Source organism: Episyrphus balteatus, chromosome 1 (genome assembly GCF_945859705.1).
Source record: "Episyrphus balteatus chromosome 1, idEpiBalt1.1, whole genome shotgun sequence".
Lineage (NCBI taxonomy): Eukaryota > Metazoa > Arthropoda > Insecta > Diptera > Syrphidae > Episyrphus > Episyrphus balteatus.
Window position 1 is genome coordinate 23,147,760 of NC_079134.1, and position 20,136 is coordinate 23,167,895.

Consider the following 20,136-nt stretch of genomic DNA (forward strand, 5'->3'; position numbering starts at 1 on the left):
CAAAAATTTGTGAAAGATTTTCTATGACAAAAATAATGATCGTATTAAAAAGTCTATAAACTATAACTTGTCAGATCAGACAAATACAATCCAAATGCACCTCTTCTTCTGGCAACACTGGTTTTCACTATAGAAGACCTTAGGTTAAAAAAAAATTTAAAAACCACTAACTTGCAGATGCAAGTATCGTAGGTTTGCTACGAATCTCGAAAAAAGCAATCAAAGAAGTCAAACATATTGAGAATTTGTTTGAAATTCCTGAAAGGATTCTGTGATTGTTTTTTCGGGATTCGTAGCAAATTCACGATACGAATGGAATTCGTTATAAATTCAAATTAAAGAAAAAAATTAAAAAGAAACTAAACAAAAAATTTTGTGCGAAACACTTAAATTAATTTTTTTACGATTCCAGTTACACTTAACATCCAAGTCGTTTTTTGTATGTTCTTATGCATTCACCATCAAAAATCATCCCACGAGTTTCTACTTCAAACAAAAACCAATCCTTCTTTGTCAAAGTCATTATTTTATTGTCGATAATGGTCCTTATCTTTCATCTCCAGGGGAATTTTGTATCCCGTAGAAACATTTTGTTCAGAATTGTTTGTGCGATCGAAACTATTACATAATACCTTTCCTGCAACGGACGCTTTGCTAAATCTTACCATTGAAATATGTACGTCAAACTTCTACAAATAATCCGCTGAAATAAAACAAACCTGGCCAGTGCAAATCAAAACAATTAGACTTTAGGCATTCTTCACGAGCATTCTACAATCCGGATGACTGAAAAGTTCAATGGTTCAAACATCAAAACAGAATGCATACCATAAAACTTTAGCAATATCTTTAATAGTGATTATTTTTATCAACCTAAATAATTTTCGTTGAGTCAATAAAGAAAAAAAAAAAACAAACATATATTTTTATAATTTATTAATGTTTTTTTTTTGTGTTTTTATTTTGTTTTTTTTATTGGTTTTTATTATATTTGTAATAAACAGATGTTTCTATATAATATGCATTTTTCATTTTATTTTTTTGTATTTTGTTTTTGTTTGTATTTCTGACAATCTAGGTCTTAACTTTATTTTCTTCTTTTTTAATAAAAATATTAATAATCTTAGCTGTGGCAACACCGCGTTAATAACGACGCTGTCGAATGATTTAATTTTGTTTTTATTTTTAATTTTTGTTTTATATTTCCTTCAAAATTTATTTATTTCGCTTGCGAAGATTAAAAATTAAAAAAAATAATTGTAATAATAATTAAAAGAAAAAAGGAAATTAAAATGTAATTACGCTGAAAGTATAAAGAAAAAAATATTTTGTTTTAAATTAGTTTCATACATTTTATTTTGAATTTTATAAATAAATACAAAGAAAAAAATAAGGACAGGTACAAAAGGATAATATAGAATTTTAAATCAAGCAGTGGAGTAATAAAAAATTATATAAGGGTTGAAACTAAGGTAGTAATATGCAAGGGTTACAAAAAATTTAAAAAGAATTCGTCGATTCACATATTTTTAATATTTTTTATTTTACGAACATACTGTTTTTGTTTTATTTTTGTGCGATTCAATACAAAGTAAATAAAATATCAAATTTCAAACTGAAGTTGGTCACCATTCAGACTGATTTTTGCAGAATTTATGAGCCTGGCTTCATTTCTAACTTGCGTGTGTTCAAAATGTGTTAAATCTATTTACAGTTGTAGGTCTAGTGAAAATATTGGATTTAAGTAATAACAATATTTCTAGAAAAAAACCTTGAATATTAGTTTCTTGTAAGAACATCTTGTAATTTGGGGAGAAAGTGCATAGCTACATAAACTAATTTAGGTTTAAAAAAGGCCAAGAGTCTTTATTTATTGGAGAACCATTGGAGTTTACATTTACAAGGATTGTGCATTTTACTTTAAATAAATAAATTTGAAGTCACTTACAAACAATGTTATTAGAAGTTATGTTGAGATGTATAATACGAGTTTAAAAGGTCCATATTGATACTAGTAAGTTTGTAAATAGAATTTATTTATGAATCAATTGTTGCTTTTTGTTTTTTATATTTTTATTTGAAAATTGGAAGGAAAACAAAAAAGTATATCCGTGCTATGTAATTAGATTCATCTTTCATTCAATATTGGCTTACTAGAAAATTTGTATTACTTTATTTTGTTTTGGAATTAAATAATTTTTCTAGAATCAAGCTACATAGTCGGACACCTACAGATTTAGAGAAGTTCATAGTAAGTCAAATGAAATTTAACAAAAGTACTTGCAGGTACGAAACCGAAAATTGGAAGTCATGCTGCTCCATTAAGATGAATAATTACCAAGCAGATAATGTTAAAAGAAAAAAGGTGTAACCTTCAATTTGACTTCAAACAGGGATACGATTTTTTTTTTAATTCAAACCAGTATACTATAGCACTTTCTTTTTGTTCAAAGAACTTCGGTTCTAATTTGACTCGATATGGAAATAAAATACATCTAAAAGTAAAACTGATCTTTTACAATTCATTTATGTATTTTCATTAACAAAAAAAAACTTTTTTGGGTTTAAATTTATGAAGATGAAGATTGATTGTTCCAATCTCAGCTTGGGTAGAAGATTTTCAAGTTAATTTTACATAAAGTAAAATATTTACTTTTTATAAAAGGAACCTGATGATCGGGTTGGTTCCCTGAAAAAACTATAAGTACAGCCTATAAACTTGGTGATTAACACACACAAGTTGTTGTACTTTCATTCAAAGGCCCCAACGTTTAATATTATACCAACTTGAATGTGACTGTATTTTTAAAGTTCAGCGTGCATCCATGGGTATATATCGTCGGTGAAATCAGAAAAGTGTGTAACTCCAAATTTTCTGAAAATTAGATTTGAATGCCATCTGTTAGCCAAACCTAATATCTACCATTCCTTAAACTAGGAATCCCCTTAAAGTTCATAGTTTTTAATTTATTAGCAAATTAGAAATTGGAAACACATACAAATGCCTTCAAAACGATGTGGTTTTATTGCTATCCTATAAAATTTGCTAAAATGGAGTTGCACACTTTTCTGGTTTCACCGACTATATATAAAAAAGCAAGAACCGCATTAGACAAAAGTAATATTGCCTACAAAAGGGCCTTTATGGTTTTGATTTGAAATGTGCATCCTAAATCACATAAAATTCTACAGAAATGTACCACTATCGTAAATATTATTTCTTTACATATTTTAAGTCACTGTAATCATAACAAGGCATACTACATGAAAACGACATAAAGTTTGGCCTTAGAGACAGAAAATAACAAAAGTTGTTAACATATTAAAATTTCAGACAATTTTGTTGGATCCAGCAGTCTTAATTAATTTTAAACAGGTCTCAATCAAACAATTTACATTATTCGAACAAAATGCGTATACGTTTTAAAGCTGGTGAAGTGCAATAAAACCAGCAGCAATCAATAACCATTGCATAGATTATCTTCTCAACGAAAAGGAATTGACTTTCTTTCCTTTTTAAGTGGCAATACCAGCTTCGCGGTTGTTTCTGTAGCACTGAATATGAATAAAAAGCGCTAGCTGAACCAATAATGACTATTAAATGTTGAAGGATTCTGGTACTAAAGCATTTGGGCATGTTCAAAATTAATAACAGGCAATGTTCTTCGGTGTTTAAAAATTATTTTAAATTTTAATTAACTTTAAATATATCCTAATTTGGACATACCACAAATCCTTTACGTTTGCCCAAGCCGGGGGACAGCATATCCCCCCTCCTCTATACGTTAATGTTTATGGGGAGTGTACATGTACATTGCAATTTGTTTGCTTTTAAGACTGAAAAAAGGATAAGAAAAGCCTGTAACATCTACGAGTTCAAATAGAACACGCAGGAGATATTTCCTTTTTCGTTTGGGAGATAACCTTTGCTTTTGTTATTAGCGCGGGGGTTATTGCACTGCACCTTTTTAACTTCCAGAATTTATTTTCTTTATTAAACTTCATCTAACTACATTTGATGTTACCTTTTGTTAAAGAGAGAATCAACCTCCATTTGTAGCTTGTTGCAGCTTAAATTTTGGTTGAATACATTCTGTAAACTTTTCAATCGAAATTAATTTAGCAGCTTTAGCTGCTCTTCGAAAAAATGAATTAGCTTTACGATATGCAATCATATTACATTCCATTGGATGTTTCTTGAATAATTTCCAAGCATTCTGTTTAATTCGTCGCAATTCAGCAATTTCATCATTCCACCATGGTACTAATTTGGCTAAAAAAGCAAATAGAATGTTTTTCAAGAATTCTATTTATCATTTTACTCATTTTGACTAAAGTGACTCATACACAACACATTTGTGTGGGCACCGGTGTCATGGCACTAAAAATCAAAAAGTTTTGCTTTTACTCACTCCGGTGCGCACATAAGTGTACTGTCTATGGCCCACTTAAGATATACAAAACTGTTATCAGATAAATTGTTGAAAACTTCAAATTGAAAAGAAGTCCAAGCGATTTTATCCAAATTTGAGAACTTTGGTGGTTAGTATTAAGATGTGCTATTTTAGAATTTTTTGAAAAAGAACCTTAACAGCACCTACTCCATTTAGTATTTTTGAAATTAATTTAAAAAATAATTTTTGTTTTCATCTATTTAGAAAAAACTTTAATTTAACTCCGAAAATTATAAAATATTTTTTTTAAACTTCTTCAAGCTCTTGACGCCCTCATTCATACAATTCATTTTTCATTCTTGATTTCAAAAGTAATCTTGCTCAAAATATTCACTTTGACAATACTGATATCTTCGTTTTCTTATCAATCTTGTTCGTCGAGCATGATACGCCTTCCAAGAAAGTACTGAATTTTAAATTGGATATGAAAAGCTAACAAATTATTTGTTATTTTCAAACATTTAAAAAGGTGCAATCTCTCCCCCCCTTTTTGCAATTCCCTATCCCATCCACATGTTAGCCAAGTCAAAACAGACATTTCACAGAGGAAGAAAAACGAACATGCCTCCAAAAAACTAACACAAAAAAACAACCCACAAAAATATTCAATTTAGAAAAAAAGAACTAACATGAAATATTAAATATTTCAATTCCAACATCATCTTGTGGAATAAATTGATCCTGTTCCATTGGTAATTCTTCAAGTTTGGGAGCAAATATTATATGATCAGTCCTAAATACATCAAGCTGCAAATCTATTACCCATTTTTTTTTCCGAGAGTTAAAAGATAAAGAATTTCAGAATTTAGAGAAAAGGATTATAGGATAAAACAAAAAAAAAAGAGGGAGAAAAAGCACAAGTTTAATAAAAACATTTATACATTACCTGCAGCTATACCAGCAATAGCTTCTGAAGCAAAATGCTTTACATCCACATCACTATCGGCATTCAATTTATCCAAAGCAGGTTTGACTTGTGTCTCAATGACGCTGGTTTCTAAAAATGGTGAAATTTTTTGCAGAGTTTTTGCAACATTGAATCGTACATTGGCAACAGGATCTGTTGCCAAAATGAGAACTGTGGGTAGTAAGAGTTTGGTTGTGATTTCAGTGCCACAAACTTCAGCCAAAACGTTGAGACAGAAGAGACAAGTCATTCCTAAAATAATAAAAAAAAAACCAATTATAATCATCATTCGGTACATAAAAGAAAAATTGAAACTAACTGTGCAAATAATTCTTATTCCTTGACATAACCAATATCATTGGGATAATTGCTTGTTCAGCCCATTGAGCTCCAAATTGTTCGACAAGTTTCTTCATATTCAAAGTGGCTGCTTCACGAATGGCATAAACATGATCATTCAACCAACCCATGCACAAACCACGTAGTTTCTGGTCAAAGAATTCTTGTCCTAACTGACCAGCGAGAGCGGGCATATATTCAATAATTGCCAAACGTACACGCCATTTCGAATCTTCGGCTAGTTCTACAATTGCTGGTAAAAGGGACTAAAAATATACACAAATAGAATTAAATCAAGTTCCAAGTATAGACAAGAAGTTTTACCTGAGACAATTGTTGAATTCCAATAACATCATTAACACAATCCAAATTTGAAATAATATTTAAACGCACTTCTGGACATTCGTCCTTTAATTGGACAAGGAATAATGGCAGCAAATGCTCAACTGTATTGTAGGCACCCAACATTGGGCTCAAACCCATAATGACTGAGGCTAATGCAGATTTAACATGTGGATTTGGATCGGATACCAATTCTTTGACGTAGGGTAAAATTGATGACATAATGATTTGAACTTGATTTGTCTTATCCAAATTCGAGCAGAATTCCTTGACTTTAGTTGCAACTGCAGCACGAACTTCAGCTTCAGCATCTTTCAATAAACACTTAAAAAAATAAAAGAGATAATAAATCAAAGAGATCCTAAAAATTAAGTTTTGTGTAAACTTACTTGGAAAGCTGGAACTAAATCGACACGAGTAATTTCAGGACCAACAGCCTTTTGCAAATCAACAAACTTCTCGGCAACCATGTAGCGGACACGCCATGAGGAGTCACTTGCACATTGACGCAGTGTTGGCAAAACCAACTGAAAAAATACCAAAAATACATCATTTCTCTTTTCGAAAAGAAAACCAATTTTTATCCAACTTACATGCTCAACATCTTCTTGTGGCAACAACTGTGCAATGCTCACACAAGCCTCAACAGCGAGAAGACGAACTGAATCCTGAAAAACAATCAAGTATGAAAAATTCATCCTGAAACACTAGACAAACTATAAATCTCTTACCTGATCATCTTGAGCCAATTGAACAAAATTTGGAATAAGATCCGATTTTAAGTATTCAATCTCAACAACCTTAGCGAATTCACCCAATTTATTGGCGGCAGCACGACGCACCATTGGTGTTTCATCCTGACACAATTTACGGAAGTTTAAACGCAATTCAGCTTTAACTGGAGCCGAAACTCTTGGATAGCAAACAGAGAAAAGTCCGCAAGCCGATGTACGTGAAGTAAACCAATCGCCAGAAACTAAACGTTGCAAAGTTGGAACAACATGAATTTCCAAATCAGCTGCACTATGCTCGGCGGCAACAGTGCGCAGTGATTCGACAGCTTTATCACGGACAACAGTTTCTTCGACAGTTGCCAAACTCTCTAGTGGCGGAATCAAGTACATGGCGTATTCTGGGCCACCAACCAAGTCTGAAAAGATGAAAAATTGATTTGATATATTTTGTTTGGCTGGAATGTGCTGTTATGTACTTGTAAAGTTTCCCAACTGATCAGCCAGAGCGAGTAAAACTTCATCTTCATCGTAAATGGTTTCAGTCAAAAACGGAATCAATTCAGAACGAGTACGTTCTTCTCCAAGTGCGAGAGCAATAGTTGAAAGTTTCTTGATGGAATTAAGACGGAGCTGAAAAGGAATAAAATTGTACACCATTTTAGGCAAAGTGGAAAAATATAATCAAGTGAATACAATTTTGTTTAATAAAACTGCCAACGAGTCTGCTAAGTTTTCCATAAACCTCATTACAACTCTTAGAAGTTTAAGATATTAATTCTGTTAAGTGGTAGTCATTCTTCCTGCACAAGTATTTATAATCGATAATGTCTTTGATGGGATAACAACTCAACTTTGTTATTAGTTTCCTTTTCGAAATAGGATAGATATTTATATTTGTTAGGCCTTTAATTCGTATACTGGAGGAATTGATAAAAACTTCATGAAAACTTGTGTATATTATTCATTTGAGGTACCAAATTACTAAGCAAGTTTTTTGTTTGCATTGAAATGTTGAAATAATACATCAGGCGTCCATGCAAATGAACTCAGATTTATCATGTCAATAGGCAATGGAGGTAGTTATTTATTATCCTATAATCACTTTGGTGTTTGTGAAAAAAGTAAATAAAAGAACGGGGAAATTGCAAATTTGCCATGGCAGTCACCCTTATTGAAAAAAATGCGTTTCCTTTAATCATAGTTAAATGTTTTGGTAAAATCGTATAATATGAAGGAGTGTTTTTTTGGAGAGAAATTTATTTAATTGCAAAACTAATTAAAATTGAAAAAAAAAAAAACGAAATTAATGGTACTGAACGAGCAAATAGATGAAAATGATTTTAAGGTTGGTGGTATTTCTATTGATAAAATAAGTAAAATAAAATATTTAGAGTAGTTTTAGATTAAAAATTATGATTCTCAGGTCAAATTGAATACATTTGTAAGAAAAATACTGGAAAAATAGATTTTAAAATAGGAATTATAAATCAAACTATAATACATACATTAATATTATGGTTAAACCTCATTTTGAGTAGAGTTTATCTATTTTATTTTTACATAAAAGTATATAATGAGAATAAGATTTTGAGGCTGAAAAAAATACAACACCAAGCAATGCGAAGTATTTTAATGTGCAATAATATAATATCAATTCATTTATATTGATGTATCTATCTGTTAAATAATGAATTCTTATCAATGTTTTAGAGTTTGTATTCAAAATAGTAAACAACTTATTGATGTTGAACATAAACTTTTATTATATACTTTTTTTGTAAAAATTCAAATAAATAATTAAAAACAATTGACCAAGAAGAAAATATGTATATTTTGGAATACAAACCGAAGGTAAAGGGAAGAAAAGATTTGAATTTAGGGTTACAAAAGCTCATGACCTGGTAGACATGTATTTGAAGTCATTTGAAAAAATATCAACTGAATCACTGGAAGCTCTGACTTGGACTTTTTTTAATATTATAAAAAAAAGTGCAAGTCAGAGTATCTTTATGTCCACAAAGGAATCTTTGAAACTAATAATAATAACATACATGAAATATGTACATATATTCAACGGGTTTATTTTTTTAAATTTTGTTTTAAATGGTTTCTTTAACTTGGCACACCAATTTTCATTTTTCGAAAATTTTTTGAAGTTTTGTATGCGCTCGTATTAGTCCACAGATAATTTTAGGAGCATATGCATAACCAGAAAGTATGTACATAAGTATGCATCCCACCTAATATCGTATTCAAAAGTGGGACAGCTTTAATTTGGGGATTTGTATGGATTTCAGGGGCTTAAAGAATTGATATGAGGACGATGATGCTAAGTTCACACTACATACTTTATATTCTAAAAACAGGAGCTGATAATCTCCCATTTTTCCTAACCCTGACCTTAATGTTGAGTATGTGATCAAGAGAACTCAAGATATAAGCTGTTTAAAAGTTTATGTTTTGGAGACTTTTCTGTTTGATTTTTGTTTGTTCAAAACCCTCCAATAATAGAGCCTATAAGGGCCGTTAAATTTGTCAGTTCAATTTGTCGCATTTCTAGGATTCATATTTTTAGAATTACTGGCTGAATACAATTATGCAAATGTAACCTTAGCTTGTAGAACTGTTAAAATTTTGTTGAGGGAAAACCCTAATTTGGCAAAGTCAAAAGCAACAACAATTTCCAAGACAAATTTGTTTACAACAACATTTTCAATGGGCAGCTGTCAAAAACTTAAGAACCCATTTTTAAGTTTTGACAGTTCTCGATACGGAGTTTTTTCTAATGATCATACTTTCTCTTTTTATACCATGGGCTTCAGCTAAGGTAAAGAATTCCCCAACTACAAGCTACAGCCATTGCCACATCATTCTATTCAGGGGTTAGGGAAAATGATAGAGCATTAGAGATGCGCAAAACAGTTCCAAAGCCGGAACGAACATGGAACGGTTGTTTTTTCGGTCGGAACTAGTTCCTGGAACTAGTTCCGCGGAACTATCAAGAATTTGAGTTTTTTTAAAGGAAAATGCATCAAAAAGAAAAAGTATAATATTGAATATTTTTTCCTGATGGAAGACATGGAACTGGAACTATTAATGTAGTTCCATGTCCGTGAGCATGATTCATAAGAGTGTAGTTGTGGTTTTGGTTTGTGAATTTTTGGCGCTTAGCTCGTACGCATCCATGTGTATTGGCTTTGGATGAGAATTCTATGACATGCCTGTGTGTATTGTGTATTCCAAACAGAGACATGTTCGCTTTCGTTTTGTTTCTTGTTCCTCTTCTTCTTTCTTTCTTTCTTTCTTTCTTTCTTTCTTTCTTTCTTTCTTTTGTGTGTGGCTGTGTCGGAACGATGGAACTGTTTAAATTAATTTTGTGGAACGAGTGGAACTAGTTTCGAGTGAGGAACTAGTTCCAGGAACTATTTGGCTCTGGAACTACCCATCTCTATAGAGCATCAGTCCATGTATTCTAACAGATTTGGATATCGGGAGAAATATATTTTGGTTATACATACATACTCCACTTCCAAAATTTGTCAAGCGAAACTGATACCTCGGTTTTCCGATTCCGAGCAAATTAGAAAAAATAATATTATGAATATACAAAATTTTCAGAATTTGGGTCAATTTTTATTTTTGTCAATATTGTAAGATCTGACAATCGTGTAAACTTAGCTTTTATTTATTTTTCGACCAGAATTATTTTTCTAGTGACATTAAGAGTCCCCGCTCACTACAGACTATCGTTTTAGTCTTTTAGATAGCTAGCCTGGCAAAATAGTAGTAAATATGTACTTTTGTTTACCTAATTGTTTGTGTCCGCACTTTCTTATGTATTTATTTTCATGCAAGTGCAAGTAAATTTAATGTGAAAAAAGCACAAACTCGGTATAGGTAAGAGTTTTCAAGACAAATGCCAAATGGATGACTGAATTCATTAACGCGTTATGCTTTTTTATCAAAAATATTTCTGGTCCAAACGTGATGCTTTGCAGGTACGATAGCGATTTCATGTCATACAAAAAGTTGTGATGAAAAAGCAACGATGCGTTTATGAATTCACTCGATATTACAAGTTTCATAAGGTTTTAGCTTTTTTTCCTTCCATTCGTTTCCTTTAGTCGCATTCCTTTGGAGGTAGCAGATAGTAGACTACTCAAGAGTAGATCTTAAGCTGGGTCCAGAGTTGTTGGATCAACACGTTCAACATACATTGCAAATCGACATACTGGACAGTTAAATATTTCCAATTTTTCCTCACTGATGCATATATGTTAGATCTGACCTACATATCAATTGACTCATTTTTGAAAGGTTTAACTATTCATTATGTCGATTTAAAACGTATGTTGCACGTGTTGACCAACCTAGTGTGGACCCAGCTTAAAACTGCCATCTACACATGTTCTTTTAACCGAGTAGATGGAAGTTTGAAGTTTTTTTTTATATTAGATTATCGTTTTTATCTATTCAATAGTCTAGCAGTTTTTGAGGAATTCGGCTTTTAGAAGCGACGATATGCAAAAGATACTAAAAGCAATATTTAAAACATAGAGGAAGGAATACCTAGAGAGCCGACTCGTACCCCCCTTACCTAAAACACCCGCAAATTTAATTTCAGATAATCTCTCTTATTTTTCTCTTGTTTTCCTATCTGTGAATACGTGTGAAAAGTACAATTCGTCTAATACCTTCCTTTCACCAGTAGATGTCCTCACAAATTTTGAATTTAAACATGATTTTGGTTTGTACATGAACTTGAATAGCTCAAATAGCTCACTCCAGACACCCACCTTTCAATAAATATGTACAGAAATAAAAAAAAAAGGTTCGTGTTTTGAATTTATTATATTATTTTTTTATGAATTTATTTCCTACTGAGCACTTAAATTGTTTTTAATTGTTTTGAGCTCAACTCCACAGTTGAATGTGTTGGTGCCATTTAAAATGCACGGGAAAACTACCACATATAAGCACTGTGGAGTTTTTCCTCTCATTGCAGCTTGTAGGGTGGAAGAGAAAAACCAACCGAAGTCGCGTCTCTAGGTATTCCTTCCTCTATGATTTAAAATTTCATCTTAGCCCACTTTCACAGTGCATCTCATAAGTAAATGACACTTTAGCCTCAAATATGGACCGCTGTAAAAATGACCTTTATACTAGATTACCACTGGCTGATGTATGTATGACTACCTATCAAATAGAAAATCAATCTTTTCAGCCACCCAGGACTCTTTAATTGAATTTTCTTTCGTGGGTTAGGTATTAATTGGAAAAAATTTAATTATTTTAGAATATTAACTCCTTAGAGGGCTTGAGAAGTTAATATTATATATTAAAAAAGGTCCCGAAGATAGAAATAATATATTAGAGATAAACTGTAATCAGTGGCGTATCCAGAAAAAAATTTGGAGGGGGCTGGAAAATTTTTCCAAAATGTTTTATATGGTGAATGTACGAAATTTTTTTCTTTTTTTCCGACTTCCAAAAAGGAGAAGGTTTCCAATTCGTGTGTTTTTTTTATGTTTGTTACCTCATAACTTTGGAATGAGTGAACCAATTTCGTTCGTGAGTGAACGATCGTTCTTTTTGTATTGGAATGTTGCTGCAATGTGGCCCCATTTCAACTTCGTTCAGTTCTGGCCGTATAAACTATTTAAAAAAAAAAAACATAAAACCCAGTTTTGATCCATGGTAGTCGGTTTTGTTTTTTGATAAGTATGATTATTTTTATTCATCTTTGATCGAGAGAAAAGCACTGTGCTGCGGTACTGAAAGTGGTATAGTAGCATTTAACTGCTCTCGACTTCGTACTACTGTCTCCTCCTTTCACATTCAAAATAGTGTTTTCTTCAAAGTTCTTGTGTTCCAAACACTTTACACAAACAACGAAGTGTTGATTAATCTTTAAAAAAAAAATACTTTATTTCTTTCGAACTTTGCTTACGGATTTATTCCTTCTTTGTCCAAAAATTGCAGATTCATTGAAAAAGGCACCAAATTCATGAACAGAAACTAAGTGAATTGAATTCGATCAAAAAAAATTTAAATGAATGAGAAAATACAGAATAATAATAATATAAATACAGAATAATAATAAATACAGGTTAATAAAATGCACGACTGGGTCGCACGAACTTGCTCTTGGAGTTAAAGTTGCTTAAATTTTTAAGACTTTTTATATAGAAATTTGAAAAAAAAAAAATAAAATAAAATCTGAAATTGAATTGCCCTCCAAAACAAGTATGCAGTTTTGATTGATATATTAACGTGTATTTTTAGAAAAAAAATTTTCAAAATCGTTAGAGCTGTTTTTTAAAAAAACAATTTTTTATAAATAATTTTTTGGAAAAAAAGTTTGAAAATAATATTGGTATGCCATTTTGTAGAAATCAGTAATCAACATCTAAAAACAAAATTTCAAAAAAATTCAATGTCCCGTTTTCGAAAATTTGATTTTTCAAAAAAAAATTTTCAAAATTTTTTTAAAAATCCAAAAATTCTTTTTTTTTTAAATTTAATTTTTGGTTTATATTTAAATTATAAAAATGCTTCTTCACAAAAAGTTTCGTTGAAATCGAATAAGAAGTTTCAGAGATATTCGAATTTGATAAAAACGGTTCTATGGCAGGTACCGTTAATAATGATTTTCGAAAAAAAATTTTTTCATTGAAATATAGACCTTACCTTGAAACTAACATTTGAATTTTTTAAACAAAATCGTTGGAGCCGTTTTCGAGATATTTCAATTTTACTAAAATCGGTATATGACAAGTACCGTTATTTTTGGTCCAAAAAAATTAATTCCAAAAACCCCTCTGGAGAGTCACCAAATAACGCTACATACCAAGTTTGACATTAATCGGTAGATCCGTTTAGGCTGTAGGTCCTTATACAGACAGACAGACAGACTGACAGACAGACGGACTTCCGGGACCCACTTTTTTGGCATTGTCTACCATCGTAATGTCATGGAAAAATGTTATCTCAACTTTTTTTTTTTGTACGAATGCATAACTTGATATATAGTACCTATATCGCAAGTAAAAAAGTGAAATGCAGAACATTTTTATTTCCAATATCTTTGAGAAAAATATTATTTTTTTTTTAAAAGTAAATATACTCAAGACAATAAAATATGGCGTGATTGCATTAGAAGCCTTGCAAAATTTAACGGTGATGTAATTCGACGTCAAAATACCAAAAATATTATTTGAAGAATTCTGAATTGGAATAAAATCCTAAAAAAAATGTATCCCAACCTTCAACGTCAACTAAAAAACTTACTCAAACAAACACAAACAACCATTTCAGAATTTGGAGGGGGCTCCATCATTTGAGCTCTAAAATTTACGAACAAGTTTAAGTTAATCATGTAGATTATGATGAAATTACTTAATAATAACATGATTTTGGAGGCTTGGGGGGGGGGGGCTTGAGCCCCATGAGCCCCCCCCCCCCCTCAATACGCCAATGACTGTAATAATTACAAATAAAATCAATTTTCAATTCCAAGAGTTCCATTGAAGCAATCGGAATGAACAAATGTTTACAGTCTTGCTGACTCAAAAACTTTATTTTATACAATATAATGTGTAGGTTTTTTTTATTTAGGCATTTAAATAAAAAAAAAACTTTTTGAACATTCTATTCTTTAATAAAAAAAATGTTTTTATTAAAAAACTGACTAATGAATACCTCTCTAGAAGAACAATAAATTATTATTCTTTTTTTACGAAATTCACCTATTTACTGTGGCAACAGTTAATAAAATTAGACTCCAAGGACTTATCTATCACTAATACGCATTTTATCTTATCAAGTTAATATAACATAGGATCTTGAATGGATCAAGGAACCTGTCTTTCATCAATTTTCATGAAAAATGTATTATATACCTCTACAATTTCCTATATCTAAATTCAGATATTTTCTTTTTGCCGTAAAAGTTCAATGAGCTAATTTTCTTTCCAACTAAATAAACAGAAACAATTTTTTATTTTGTCAACATTTAAATTACAACAAAATAAAACTAAAAATAATTTTGATACAACATGTGCCTTGTTTCAACCACGCACTTGTCTCAGAATTTCATCGGCACAACACAGAATAAATAAAAATTTCGCAAAAATTAATTTAACGGAAAAAAGAAAGAAAAGAAAAATCATTTCTACCAAGCGGCAGCCATTACTCATTAGAAAAAAATTCCCTTGCACCGCAACACACAGCACAGCGCACGCAAGTTTGTCCTGAATAATCTTTTTCTTTGATTTCACAAAAAAAAACTAAAAAAAAATCTGATTAATCTCCAATTATTACCTGGACATCTTCGTTTTTTAATTCATCAATTAGAACCGCAATGGGATAAAGGGAATCATCCAAGGCCTTGTCACTTGCTGCCATTTTAAGATATTTGCAAAAAAATCTATCAAAATGTGTGGTTTCGATTTTTTTTCGGTTTTTTCTTTTTGTTCTTGTCTCGTCTTTTTTTTTCAGTCGCCGCCCGTGAACTTTTTTCTCAACTTTTTTCACGTTCAATTTGAGTTGTTTGCGGATTCAAATGTTGACACCGAACTGCATCAAATTTTTATTGATTTTATGAAGTTATGATTTATTTAATTAATTTATTAGATAATAATCGATATAAATTTTTAATTCTTTTTTATAATTTTTGTGTGAATAAAAAAAAGTGACACAACTTCTCGTTTTTCCGATGCAGTTCAAGTATTTTGTTCGATTTTTTAGTTTCTAATGTTGGTCATAGTGGAGATGGAAGAAGGAAAATTCCTTAATAGTGGGATATTTTTTTAGAAGTGTTAAATGGCATGAAATTTTTTTGCATTTGTTTAAATTTTTAAGGTACTTTTTTTTATTGGAATTCAAGTTTGCCATATAATTCACTAGTTTAAAAAATACATCTGGATGTAAAATAATTGAAATGTCAAAAATAAATCCAAATCCATAATATTCACTAGGTGCGTCCCACCAAGTGAGATCTCTGTTATTGTTTTGACGTTTGTTTTTATAGTGGTGTGCAGTTTTAAAAATGCTAAAAACATGAAAAATTTAATGAACATTTGAAGAAAATGTTATTATTTTGAGCTTGCTTCACGAAATATCTTATTTTGAAATAATTTTTTATCACAATTAAATAGGTGTGTTTTTTTTTTGGTTATCTATAAAGATTTTGTGCAAAAAAACGACATCGAGATATTTGAAATCAAAACAATTTATGTGTTACAAACAACGAAAACTTTATCAGCCATATTTATAAAAGAATCTTAAAGGTTGTTTAACTTTAAACCACCTCTAAATAGCTCTTAAGTACAAAATGTGTATTTATAAAGAATTTACACATTTAAGCAACGTTGCTTAACTTAAACGCTTAAGAGCTTGCTTAGAGCCATTTTAAGAATGATTTGACCACATATTATGAATTATTACTAAGATCGTGAACTCAGTATCATGCTATTAATTTATCTAGGTTTTTGATGTGAAGACGTCATTTTGTTTTGAAATGAAATTATTCCCTAAAAGGAGCTTGAATTTTAAATTGAAATTAAAAAATTGAAGAATATAGGCTTGGCCACACCGGAGGGTACGCGGTAGAGGTACAGGTAACGGTACGGGTATTTGTATGGAAAAAATTCCAAACTGACACATCAACGTTCGGGTGTGGAATTTTTTTAATACAAATATCGTTGCCGCTACCCGTACCGCTACCGCGTACCCTCCGGTGTGGCCAAGCCTTATTAGTTAAAAAAATTAAAATGGTTATTAAAAATCAACTCCCTCTTCTGGCCTTGATCTGTCACATTTTATATAGGAACCCGACGAAAGCAAAATCATCGTCAACGACCTAATCAGTGTTTTTATTTGCAATCAAATTTAAGAATATTTGTTTACAAATACATACATATACATACTTACAAATATAGTAGTATTTTGTACTAGATTAGTTAATTTCCCCTCATTTTTTGACACAACTATCGTTTAGTTAATCATCTGTGGGAATTCGATTATAAATACAAATTTAGGCAACGCGTTGCTTAAAGACAAATTAAATATTTAAGCAAGCTTAACTAAACAACCTTTGAGAGCCCATTTAAGCAAATCTAATAAATATGGCTGTATCTGTATAGATTTTTCAAAAATCCAGATAATTATCCACATTTTATATTAGGTGTGTTTTTTTGTTTATCTATATAGATTTTGTGCAAAAAAACGACATCGGGATTTTTGAAAATCATGCAAACATTTGGCACCACTGTACATATACTTTGGCAGCTGTCTGTCAAAAATGTTGCTTTTGTTTTTTTTTTTTTATTTTAACTCCGAAGTGGGAAGGCCATTACATCCATGTTGGATGCAAACAAAAAATTTCATATGGCCATGGCATCCATGTTGGATTCAAAAAAATGGTTTTTTTCACAAAAAAACAAAAATTATCTGTATATTCTTAGCTACATTTTAAGACCATGACCATTAACATTAGTTGCGTCGTTCTTGTGTTATAAGCGTTTGAAGGTAGCCATATTGAATTTTTTTTTCGATTTTTTTAAAATCAAATGTGAAAACTTTTTTATTTTTATTTCTAATTTTTCGAAAAAACTTTGGTAATTTTATATACATATCTGTTCAACAATCTTATCAGGATCCATTTAAGACTTTTATCTGAAAAGTGCATTGCGTATATCTCGAGACATTAACATTTGAATGCAACCATGTCAAACAAATTTTTGATAATTTTTTTCTATGAGAGTTTTTTTCAAACCTCGTTTTCTCCGCTTTTTTTTTTTTTTTGTTAATATTTTCAGATATTTCTATATGAACACAACAATTAAACTACCTTGGCACTACTGTTTTTATCGAGAGAAAGTAAAATCTGGATAATTATCTGGATTTTTCAAAAATCTGTACAGATAAAGTTTTTGTTGTTTTTAACACGTAAATTGTTTTGATTTCAAAAATCTCGATGTCGTTTTTTTGCACAAAATCTACAAAAAAACACACCTTTTATATTATTTGTTTGAAAAAAAAAAAAAACTATTTATTAAATCTTTTCTACCAACCAAATGAGCAAGTTGGAAAATATTGACAGTTTGTAAGGACCTTAAGCACCCTGACTCTACAGGAAATATTTTTCTCTAACTCAATGTCTAACATCTACAACATAACAATTCATTTTCTTGGCTGGCCAAATTATGTTTGGACATTTCATTTCATTATGCCTAGTTCGCCATCAGAGCGGATGATGTATGGGCCTGGCTAACAGTGTTGTGCCCAATCACGTTCCGACTCACATTTTCTAGGAACAAACGTCAAAAACAGGAAAATCCTCACCCCTCTTGCCTACAACCTGACTGGTTAGGCGATTGAAAAATCACCGTGTAGCCCGGCACTATGATTTATCTATATGCCGTCAATTTTGTTAATTAATGTTACTCTTGTAAATTTTCCGCTTTTTCACTTTTTAGGTCATTGTAGTTATGGCTTAATTCAATTCAACATAAAACATGCAAAAATTTGCAAAATATAGAAATATATTTTGTCGTCCGCTCCTACGGAGACAACCTTGCTCGTGAGAGGACAAAAAATAATGAAAAAAAAACACATCTGTCAAATTCGATGTTAGACATTCGTGTTCAAACAAAATCGAAGACACGATTGTCTAACATTTGAATCATAACAAGAAATTGCGAGCCTCCACAAGACGTTTCTTGTTAAGACACTTCAACATGACAAAAATTATCTACTGTGGAGGCGGCCTGTTAAAGAATCGACAACCTTGATTTCAGAAGTATGAACACACCTATTTTAATTTCCTCAAATACTGGGAAAACTATTATCTCTGGGCACTGTTTAAACGCACTCAGTGCCATCTATTGAGATTTTTAATGTTTTTGTAGTTTCAGGAATAAAATTGTCCCGACTTGCGACACTTTTTGACCAACAACTAAAAGGATTTTTCCCCCGAATACTTGATTTGCTAGAAACAAAAAAATACAATAATGACAAATCCCTAAATTAGATATTGAATAAAATTCTTCTGCACAAAATAAAATTAAAACAAAACTTCTTTATTAATTCTCCAGGAAAGACACAAACTCAGTTAGGGTATACAAAAGATCTTCCGACGGTGTGTTGATGGGTTCAGCCTTAACCTTGACTTGCGGAACAACCAAAGTCTGTTGCTGAGCATCTTGTTCCATCTTCCATTCCATTGATTCGCAAGTCTGTCTAAGTCGATCTTGGGGAAGAGCTGTTAATTCCATTAACTTGCTCTCGTAAATATACGTATAGGATTTCCCGACTAAAGTGAAGACATCTTGTCGTATTTTTTCTACTCAAAAAAGGAGACACTTTTTAGTTAGTTTTTTTCTGCTTTAAAAAAGGAGAATTTTAAATACCTTCAAGATCTGTCATAAGATCTTTTATAGCTGGTGACCAGTTGAATGAGATAGCCTTGAAAAAGTCTGCAGTGTTGTTGTTTTTTAGAGCCAAACACAAGGTGTAAAGTTTTTCGAGTTCTTTGTTGCCGGTTTTGGTGCTTTGCGGTATTCGTTTCCACAGATATTTTGCATTTGATCTGTCGATCAGGAAAAACAATTAATTTTTAAAGAATTTAGAATGGAAATATCAACTTACAAATCGTCTTGATACAAATAAGCAGCAAGGAGTTGAATATATTGCTCCGCATTTATGCAGGACTAGAAACAAAAAAAGGATTGTATTTTATTTGTACGTGGTTTGGAATAATTATTTGTTTTTGGACAAATTCTTACCTCTAATTCTTCATCTTCTAATTGTTTAACCAAATCAGTATATTTGTCCGGTTGCATATTTGGCTAATTATAGCTTTTATTTCTTTGTTAAAAATATTAAAAAATTAGTGCAAAAATTTCTTTCTTCAACTTGATTTACTTGGTTTTTGGATTTTGATATGCAAAATGTGAATTGTCAAAACAGTTAGGAGAGTAGAAGTTTTCTTAGATTTTAGCTTCACAAGTGGATGGAAATATTACAGGTATGTTAGTGAGTGTGCTTTTTAGAATTCAGAGTACGCCTAGTGGTCAAAATGTGAACTTTATCTCTTAGACTAGTGAAACGATCGATACATTGCGTTATTTTATTTCAAAATCAGGAAAAGATCTTTTAAAATTAATGTTTTGCTGTAATTTAATTATCTTCATGCAACTGTTATTTTTAAAACAAAAGATAAATTGAACAAAAATAAAGAAAACTATTAATTAGTCGCAAGGTATCTCATTTCGAATTGAAAATGGAATAATTTCCTATACGTTTTGACATTCAAATCTATGTCATAGATAACATCTCAGGGCCAGTTGTACAAATA

The 20,136-nt window shown here is 31.1% G+C and overlaps 2 protein-coding genes across 7 annotated transcripts; both read right to left on the reverse strand.

Annotated features, from left to right (window-relative positions):
• Nucleotides 1–1,046: 1,046 nt before the first annotated feature.
• Nucleotides 1,047–15,517, reverse strand: LOC129907841 (serine/threonine-protein phosphatase PP2A 65 kDa regulatory subunit). 6 transcript variants are annotated; one of them, XM_055984239.1, is made up of 10 exons: nucleotides 15,099–15,517; nucleotides 7,253–7,406; nucleotides 6,774–7,192; nucleotides 6,636–6,710; nucleotides 6,432–6,569; nucleotides 6,025–6,366; nucleotides 5,681–5,966; nucleotides 5,341–5,613; nucleotides 5,084–5,209; nucleotides 1,047–1,303 (listed from the first exon to the last, which is right to left on the reverse strand). In XM_055984239.1, the coding sequence occupies exons 1-10, from the start codon at nucleotides 15,180–15,182 to the stop codon at nucleotides 1,299–1,301; spliced, it is 1,902 nt and encodes a 633-aa protein (XP_055840214.1). In that variant the 5' UTR covers nucleotides 15,183–15,517; the 3' UTR covers nucleotides 1,047–1,298. The 6 variants fall into 6 exon arrangements, with proteins under 6 accessions (XP_055840214.1, XP_055840218.1, XP_055840217.1 ...); XM_055984243.1 differs by lacking the exon at nucleotides 5,084–5,209 and having other exon boundaries at nucleotides 15,099–15,516; XM_055984242.1 differs by lacking the exons at nucleotides 1,047–1,303; nucleotides 5,084–5,209 and adding an exon at nucleotides 1,977–2,011 and having other exon boundaries at nucleotides 15,099–15,516.
• A 3,342-nt stretch (nucleotides 15,518–18,859) lies between these two features.
• On the reverse strand, nucleotides 18,860–19,739 carry LOC129907844 (COP9 signalosome complex subunit 8). Its single transcript, XM_055984248.1, has 4 exons — nucleotides 19,565–19,739; nucleotides 19,428–19,489; nucleotides 19,190–19,368; nucleotides 18,860–19,122 (listed from the first exon to the last, which is right to left on the reverse strand). The coding sequence occupies exons 1-4, from the start codon at nucleotides 19,619–19,621 to the stop codon at nucleotides 18,863–18,865; spliced, it is 558 nt and encodes a 185-aa protein (XP_055840223.1). The 5' UTR covers nucleotides 19,622–19,739; the 3' UTR covers nucleotides 18,860–18,862.
• Nucleotides 19,740–20,136: the final 397 nt, after the last annotated feature.

Bases quoted from the DNA above. Each gene is read 5' to 3' on its own strand.
- LOC129907841 (XM_055984238.1), bottom strand. From the start codon at position 15,182: ATGGCAGCAAGTGACAAGGCCTTGGATGATTCCCTTTATCCCATTGCG. The intron at 5,614-5,680 runs GTTAGTTTCAAT...TTATTATTTTAG, and splicing joins GAATAAGAATTATTTGCACA to GAATGACTTGTCTCTTCTGT. The intron at 4,274-5,340 runs GTAATGTATAAA...TTGCTTTTTTAG, and splicing joins TATTGCTGGTATAGCTGCAG to CCAAATTAGTACCATGGTGG.
- LOC129907844 (XM_055984248.1), bottom strand. From the start codon at position 19,621: ATGCAACCGGACAAATATACTGATTTGGTTAAACAATTAGAAGATGAA. The intron at 19,490-19,564 runs GTAAGAATTTGT...TTTTGTTTCTAG, and splicing joins TAGAAGATGAAGAATTAGAG to TCCTGCATAAATGCGGAGCA. The intron at 19,369-19,427 runs GTAAGTTGATAT...CCTGATCGACAG, and splicing joins TATTTGTATCAAGACGATTT to ATCAAATGCAAAATATCTGT.